General features: G+C 38.5%; 1 protein-coding gene across 2 annotated transcripts in view; it reads left to right on the top strand.

The window, feature by feature from the left end:
• The window catches only part of gtpbp3 (GTP binding protein 3, mitochondrial), a 36,267-nt gene that overhangs the window by 1,845 nt on the left and 25,344 nt on the right, over nucleotides 1-9,078 (top strand). For both annotated transcript variants that reach the window (XM_030083286.1, XM_030083285.1), the window contains exons 3-6: nucleotides 401-487; nucleotides 2,209-2,291; nucleotides 3,296-3,415; nucleotides 8,892-8,964. In XM_030083286.1, the coding sequence (XP_029939146.1) occupies nucleotides 401-487; nucleotides 2,209-2,291; nucleotides 3,296-3,415; nucleotides 8,892-8,964 (363 nt within the window). The remainder of the gene's footprint in view (nucleotides 1-400; nucleotides 488-2,208; nucleotides 2,292-3,295; nucleotides 3,416-8,891; nucleotides 8,965-9,078) is intronic.

Here is a 9,078-nt window from a genome sequence, read left to right as displayed (position 1 = left end):
TTGTATCACACATTGATGGACGTTAACCAATAGTCTGTCTACCAACAGCCATACTAATTTAGACCTGTGGTTCTCAACCTATGGCTCAGGAGCTTCTTGCCCTTTGGACAGCCTTTAACAGAAACAGTCTAGGGTATTACAGAAGAAAATGTTGGGAACCACTGGTCTAAACCACACTTTAAAGTATGTTTTGGTGGTATGGTAATAAACAGCAATGGACCTAAATTCAGTATATTGATTGATATTGATCATTAAAAAAAATGTTTTTTTCCCCCATCACAATGTTAGGTCCTGTAACCATTTCAGGTTAACCTTGTGCCTTTCACTTGCATAGTTAATGGATGTCGTGATTGCATAAGTGCTTCTTGATCATGTTTTCCCCTCTTATTGATATCCATAGCGCCTCATAGTTTCACTGGAGAAGACAGTGTGGAGTTTCATATCCACGGTGGTACAGCTGTCATTACTGCCGTCCTGCAGGCTCTAGGTAAGAAATAGTTGTCAATTTTTAGTATGCTATTTTCTAAAAAAAAAAAAAAAAAAAAAAAAAAAAAGTGGGATGCAGCATCAAAAGCAGTCTGTTTTTACATCCTAAAGTAAAAGTCCACTTACTGTATGTGTGAAAAAATAGATGAAATGAATATTTATTCATTAAAGTTCTTTTCTGCAGTGACCGTAAAGATGTATGGGTCTTTAATAACCACAGTGAATAAAAGGCTTTAGAAAGAATAATTTTTTTTACCAGTTTTTTTATTTGCTGGGCATGAAACATTAAACAATTCTGTTAAATAAAACCCTTCATAGAGGATGCTTACACTGCTCTGAACCTACTCCACTCTTAAAGTTGAAGGGCTATTATTTCTTTATAGGGCCATGCATTTATATCATACTTTGACATACCCTTGTCGATAAGGCTCATGGAATAGTAAAATGTTGCATTGTTTTGGATTTCTCACAATGAAAGCTGAAATTAAAACTAAAATAACATCTGTGTTTTCAAGTTGTTAAGACATTAAAGTCCTTGATGTGTGTTAAAAAGTTCAAAGTGAATGTAAATAGATGTCAGAAATAAATACTTGGAAACAGAAACAAAGATTCATCATTTCGTTAGTGAGTGCAAAATGCTAACTGACGTGCACTTTGTTAAAAAAAAAAACAGGAAAACCTTCAGAAGAAGAAAAACTGACGATATTGACTTTAAATTCAAACCAAAACTGAATCAAAGAGGATAATCAAATTCACTCCATGAAAGATTTAAGCTCCCGACTCCAGCAGTTCACAGCCCACACAGTCTTTGCGCTGTAGAACGGCCCTCAGGTGGCTTCTTCCCCCTCCGTATTTACCTTTATTCACTATGGCTTGATGAGCATGACGCTGCACCAATCAGTTACTGATGGGAGGATTAAGCGTTACCTGAGGAGAGACAAGGAAAGGGAAGAACTCAAATACACACAGACACACTGCGGCTATATCACATGCATCGTGTCATGCGCCAGCAGTTTGCAGGGTGTGTTTAGTTTGTGTGTATTCATAGCCTTAAATCCTGGAGCCTTAAGCCTTCATCCAACTTTTAAAAGCCATATCTGGTTGAGTCATATGGCCATCCATCTCTGGGACTTAAACGAGAAAAGTGACACTCGGGTTCCTATTTCTGAGATACTTATAATATGCACATTGGCAAGCATGACAATCCTCCTTTGAGTGACAAGAAGCACTTTGACTGCACTTCACTTGTTGCCCTCCTAGAGGGCAGTCTTACATAAGGAAAAAATGTTGATAAAACCTGTCATTGTTCCAATTTAGAACTTTTATGGACATAATTTAAATAGGGAAATCATACACTGTTGCAACTCTGCACAAGATGCCTATGAATATTTGAAGGTGTTTTGCAAATGAAGCAAGGATGGAAAAGTTTGTGAGAACAGTTTGAATTGAGTTTGGATATTTTAAACACTCATCTACTAAATGATTTTTGTGTTCTGTCGTCTCTCTGCTGATGATGTTTGAAAGTTGGCTGAGCAGACAAAGAACACATGACCTTTTCAACCTGCAGTTGTTTGTTTTTCAGTCTAAGTGAACCCTGAGCGACACGCTGACCCCACATTTGATCCTTGCATGATTGCGTGTGTGTGCACGTCTGCCTACGTTGTGTCACGTGCATTTCTACATGTTCGTGTTTGTGTGTGTGTATGTGTGTGTGTTTTGCAGGAAGTGTGTCTGGCATGAGGCCTGCTGAAGCTGGAGAGTTCACTCGCAGGGCCTTTCAGGCTGGAAAATTAGACTTAACAGAGGCAAGTGGTGGCAAACATGTAATGTTCAGATTTGTGCATCAAAACCTTTTCATAACCTCATTATTTTACAAGTTAACTGGAACAAACATGGTCAGAAGAAATAAGAAATCCTACGTGCTTTAGCAGTGAAAATGTATTTTATTTGGCTATTAAAGATTCATGCATGAATAAAACTACTAGATGTGCATTTTAAAGCAAACTATCAAAGGTGTGCCCTGAGCATTAAAAATATCTCATTAATGAGATTTTTTAAATAAATTATTATTACACAATACTTTTTAACTTTGAATTGAATTCTGTCTATGAATAGAAAAAAGAAAAGAGAATTGCTGAAGAAAACAGTCAGCATAATTCCAAAAATGTTCAATTAGAGAGTCAAAATGTATTCTGACCATTGATTCTGACTAACTTGTTATCCCATTAGTGATTTATGATTATGAGATAGATGAACTTTATTGTCTCCTCAGAATTTCATGTTAGATCATATTAAAGTGCCAGCAGTGTTCTAAACAACACAGTCTTTTAAAAATAGTCCCCTCCACCATTTTCCATTTTGCGTACTTTGCCAACCTCCTCAACACTCAAGGTACATCTGCCTCGTCTCACACCATGTATGAAGTCTGACATACAACAAAAAATTATTGATGTGTTCAAAAATGTAAGACTTTGTTCATGGCTTTCAAAATCCATCAGGAAAAACTGCAGAAATGTTTGTTTTTTGTTAATTACCAATGGAATAATTATTGTTGTATGTACTATTATACTAATATATAGTCTGCACCGGCCGCATTGCTGAAACATTAATGCTGTTAGTGACTAGTGATTCTTTTACTTTTTGGATACATCTTACAAATACAGGAAATGAATTATAAAAAGGTGTGTTTCAATAAAATTACTATTTTTTTTCCACTCTCCATTAGTTTTTTTTAATTATGACCATGCCTCCACAAAGAAACTGATGTTAAGAGCAGATTTTCTAATGTTAAACGTTGTTTTACCTCAAGGTTGAAGGACTCGGGGATCTGATCCATGCAGAGACAGAAGCCCAGAGGAGACAGGCCCTTCGACAGATGTCCGGAGATTTGGGGCGCCTTTATCAGGACTGGAGCCGCAGACTAAAGCGAGTATGTTTTCTTGAAGTACACAGACTGATAACACTGAAAGAGACCTGTCCCTGTTGGACAGACAGAACTGTTGGTAGTCAGATGTTTACAGATTTCAGGATAATTATCATACATATTGAATTTATTTTGGTCTCTCTCACAAACTGTCACTACCTTATCTACCTATAAATAGAAGCTCTCGCGACATGTTTATGATGCTAACTCAGTCAGAGCCGAACCAAGAGAGTCAGAACCAAGCCACACCTTGTCTTTGAGGTGTAGGTATTCCTGTTCTGTTGTTTTCTGGGAGCCTGTGTTCCTCAAGTTTTCCCTGAAGAGGCTTTGGAAAGAACGTGTCTGTATTGTGCTGTAGGTCAGGTCTCAGTCATTTTCACACCCACACAATGCTTTTGTTTTGGTGCGTATCCACAGCTGTTGTCACTGCTTCTGGATTCAGTTATAGGAATCTGGCACTTCCTGTTTTCATGTAATTTGTGGTGTGGATATTTTTCTGTCCAACTGAGTGTGAGCGCAGTACAGGGATACATTTATCAATTTGTTTTATATGCATCAAATAAAAGTGGAAAACAAGGCATTTTTTGTTGTCTGATAGTGGAAGCAAATATCTGAATAATTACAATAATAGACAACAGTGTCAATTGCACTTTGCTTAACTAATTAGAGTAGAATAGTCACTTTAGCATCAACCAAACCAGACACTAGCAGTGCGCACTTGATTGCATGTGATTGAAATTCGGTCCCATAAACTCACCACTGAACTGGTTTAAAAAAAAAAAAAAAAAACTCTATTACAAATAGATTTAAATTAAAAAAAGAAAATTAAAAACAACACCTGTTCACCTGCATACATACATACCTGCACACATTTATTTGTAGTCTATTCCACAGTAAAGCATTGGTGCCTTGCCAAAAGGATTAATGTGAATTTAAGGGTCTGTTGGGAGATGAATGTCTCTGGAGCTGCAGAACCTCCTTCCAGAGGGGAGCAGGGAAAACAGTCATTAATGTGGGTGCATTGAGTCTTTGAGAATGTTACAGGCTATGCTGATATTTGCCTACGTTTTGCTTTATGACCTGATGAAGTTCAATTAAATTATACAGAGAAAATTAGGGACATGTCTGTTTTGTAGATTCTTACCAAATAATGTTCCTAAAAAGTCTTGTAGTTTTGGGAAGCCTATTATTTACCATTTAGTTGTAGAAGGAACATGCTTTTGTCCGATGAGCTTTCATACCTTCTTTGCCCGTGTTTAACACCTTCTTATGTTTTGTGTTTGATGGCACAGTTGAACTCTGAAGAAACAAGACATATTTGCAAATAGCTTTGATTGCATGTGAAAAATCACATACACAGATAAATACAGCAGCCTGGGATATCCTTCTCATGGCTTTCTGGTCAACAGCCTTTTCACACGCTGCTTTCTTTCAACCTACGTTTGTCACAAATCAGTTGATGGGGTAAAGTCGGTCAAACGGGCAGGAACAACATTCGAAGTTGTTGAGATAAAGACTACTTGAAGGCCATTCCATTATCTCCAGCCCCAGATCCTAGAGGTAGTGCCTCATAAATACTGATCTGTCTGTGTGAGTGAGCTTTGTTCTCTTGGGAGGTAATATTCAGCTGCAGATTGTGGAGATCTTGATTTGCCACTGGAAGCAGGATTTATACTCTATCTATGTGCATTGATATTGCCTCGAAAGATAGCATTGTTGGTCCAATGAAAGATTTGATCATCACAATGCTTCCCCCTTATTAAGTGACTGTTGGTGCAACAGTGGGTAAAACATTCTCGCAGTATGTGCTGTAAATGCTGTAGGCAGAGTCTGGACTGATCAATAAATACTACATTTGTTCACATGTGCAAGATCCTTTGCTTTTCTTGCTGAATCCATCACCAACCGTCCTGATAGTGTTCGACAGTCCTCGGAGACTTTCTGGCATCCATGTGAGAGACTGGCTGTGGGATGCACATCTCGGTTCTGATTGTGTCTCTGAGCTCCCTCATCACCTGGATCTTGGCATTCAAGCTTGCAAGTGGTTGTTGTGCTCAGGCTAAAGAAAGACCTGGTACTGAAGAATAAGAGCTTGAAGTTTCCCTGTTGCTGATCAATCACCTGATGGTCACTGCATGGTACAGAAGCTCAGAACAGGAGGTTGTTACAGTGGCCATTAAAAACTGTTTGATATTAGCAGAGAAGATTTTCATGGGATGAACCAACATACTCAGTAATCCCACTCATCCCACAAATGTTCTTACAATTGTGGCACCAACAAGGAGCAAGGAAATAGTTTCCATATATGCACAGTTTATTTGCATACAATGACATTTTTCAGAGAATATGAACGATTGCACAAAAACTTCTTTCACACATCATTAGTGGTTGAGTGAAGACATTTATTATCACACAACTATATTTATGCTTTTTAAATCATGACAACAGAAGCTATCCAAATGGCCCGTATCAAAAGTTTAGATAAAGCTGTTAGCATTTTGAAGTGCCCCACTGAACATCAGTGACAGCTTGAAGTCTTTTGTAATAGTGGTAAATGAGGATCTTTATTTTGGCAGAAGCTACCCATTTTTCTCAGAATAAAGCCTCCAGTTCCTCTAAATTCTTGGCCTGTCTGGCTCAATGATATTGAGGTACAGGGGCTAAGATGGCCAGCCCAGAGGCTTCGCTTTATTCTGCTGTAACTAATGACGGATTGACTTGGCCTTGTGTTTTGGATCATTGTCATGTTGGAACTTCCAAGTGCATCACATGCGCATCTTCATGGCTGATGAGTGCAAATTTTCCTCCAGTATTTTCTGATAACATGCTGCATTAGTCTTGCCATCAATTTTGACCTCTGAAGTTTCCTGTACCTTTGGAGCTTACATATTTCCAAAACATCAGCAGTCCGCCTCTGTGTTTCACAGTAGGAATGGTGCACCTTTCATTATAGTCTTTGTTGACTCCATTTCCGAATGTGACACTTTTTAGTTGTGGCCAGAACGTTCAATTTTGGATCACTCCAAATGACAATTTGTTGCAGATGTTTTGAGGCTTGTTTCTGTGTTTTTTGGCAGATTGTAAGTGGGATGCTTTGTGGCATTTGCATGGTGATGGCTTTCTTTCGCCGACTCAACCATGGAGCCCATTTTTCTTCAAGTGCCTTCTTATTGTGCATCTTCAAACAGCAGCACCACTTTTTTCAGAGTCTTGTGAATTAGCTGAAGTTATTTTTGTTTTCGAGTTTTTCTTTGCGCCCTGAAAATTTTTCCCAGCTATTGTGGCAGAGCATTTTGTTGGTCTACCTCACTGTGCTTTGGTTTCAAAAGAATCCTTCATTTTCCGCTTCTTAATTAGTTTTTCATCTGCACTGCTCTTTAGCTTTCTCAATTCCGTCATATGTGTGTGCGTGTGTCTATTTACATATCTCATACTATATTGAGCTGCTGTTTCCCATTGTGATTTGTTTCCCTCCATCTGTGAACACGTGGCTTTACATTGTTTTGATGCATTGAATAGGAGACATAGTTAGCACAGCTGTGGCGTGTCCGGCGGGTACCACAGTCACACAATAACGACGTTGATATATTCTGTGCGGCAGTATTGTTTTCCTTATCTGTAAAGTATATCCTGTATTGTGTATTTATAAATAGGCATCAGGCGGACGAGTTGGTCCGAGGCTGATGAAAAATGAGGCAAGAAAAGATTCAGGAGCTCTGCAGAGACTCACACATTGGAGTGTATGACGCTTTTTCTTTTGCTTTGTCGTGTTTTGTATGAGCAGACCTAAACACATTTATTTAGCTTCAGCTAATATTTAGTGTTACGTTATTAATCCCAAACTGGGAAATTTGATCAATTCATCCAACTTTCTATACAAATGAAATTTGAATTCGTAAAATCGGTGCCTCCACATTCATACGTGTGTATTTTTGTTTTTATTTTAATTTTAAGCTTTAAATTAGCCAGGTGAGCATTATTGCTATCACAGGTCTGTTTCAAATGGTAGCCAGGCCAAGACAGCAGCCATGGCGTAAAGCAGTAAGTAATAATGGCAATTAATGGGTTTTGTCGTTAGCTACAGGATGCTCATCAAGCTGATATGATGGTCGGTGTGCTGCCATATCTTATTATGTGTCTCTTACAATTCATGCTGACAGATTGTCTTTTGTGTCTGATGGAGGCAGTTTGGCGCGGCGGGTCAGTGACCGCAGATAAATGTTTCAACTCCATGGATTTGAGCCAAGCTTGTCCTCTACTGTGAACTTTTCAGGGGCGTGCAAACCAGTGAGCGCCCAAAAAAACATGGAACCAGAAATGATTGAGTCCAGGTGTTCTCCCTAGAGAGAGTTATCAACTAAATTCCTAGAAGTGATTCAAACACATGACTATTTTAGGTCAGATTTCAGAGAACCGTGATCATTAAAAGTGTATCATCTGTGTCATTTGAGGGCCACATTCTCATTTTAGTCAAACAATGCCAAGTTTTTAACCAGTGGCTTCCCACGTTTGCCAGTGGATTAAAGTATGGGAATCTGATGCTTCCTGTTTTTGTGCAGCTATATCACTATTGTGTTTATGTTCCGCAGTGTCCATCAAGATACCGATCAGCAGCACTGTTCGTGGACAGCCTGAAGTGCTTTTCCCTCTGTCATGTCACAAAACTTTGGGAGTGAAGTGAACGTCAAAGATTCTTGTTATATGCTGAAACAAGCAAAACAGCCGCTGGGAGAACCTGGGTCTTGTTTCTCTGAATTAAAGAAATTCCAAGTTTTGAGATGTGACAAATTGTTGCACCTCTCATATATTATATATTATACCTCTCATGTCTTCTGTAGGTCTTTAACTCTTGGTTCAGAGAAATATGTAACGCAACAGTTTTTTGTGTGTGTGTGTGTGGAATTTTAATTGACACTCCAGTCTTATATTCAGTTGGTAATTAATATATGTACATAGATATATATTTCTATTTATGATCAGTTACATTTCCTTTTTACAGATTTCCTGAGAAACTGGACTTGAAAAAATATGCTACAAGTTCTGGAAAAATACTAATATAACCCTCATTACCTTGATTTTTCTTTACTTGAAATGTGTTTGTTTTGTTTTTTTCAGTTTTAGACTTGATTTCAAGTATATCTGGCTTGTTTATATGAAAGTTTGATAATTTTCTAAAGTTCATTTTTTGATTTACTTGCCTGTTTTAAAGCATCACTGCTTGTCCCATGACATTTATTACTGCAGAATTAATCAGATGAGCTGTGCGTATATTAATGGCTTCATCAGTCTAACTATCAGTTAGGAGTAATACTTTCTGAGCTACTTGTGTTCTCTCAACACTGCCAGCGGTATGAGCCAATCGTACATGTTTCTATCTTTTATAAAATTGTGTTCCATGGGTCCTCGGTTAATTGGGCGATTTAAGATATTATTACCTTGGCACTTATTTCAGTGACTTTTCTCTCCTTTGTGCGTCTCATAGTGTCTGGCGCATGTCGAGGCCTTCATAGACTTCAGCGAAGATGAACTAATCGAGGATGGCGTCTTAAACCGAGGTATGCATGCACTCTGACCCTTTGTTCTGCTGGCAAACAACAGGACAGTCATCCCGGGGGCTTTCGCATGTGTGTGTCGGGGGTCCGATGGCTCTTTTTCTCTCAGAAGGGAGA

This window comes from Salarias fasciatus, chromosome 23 (genome assembly GCF_902148845.1).
Source record: "Salarias fasciatus chromosome 23, fSalaFa1.1, whole genome shotgun sequence".
Lineage (NCBI taxonomy): Eukaryota > Metazoa > Chordata > Actinopteri > Blenniiformes > Blenniidae > Salarias > Salarias fasciatus.
The sequence above is the reverse complement of the archived record's forward strand: the minus strand, read 5'-3'. Positions and strand labels throughout refer to the sequence as shown.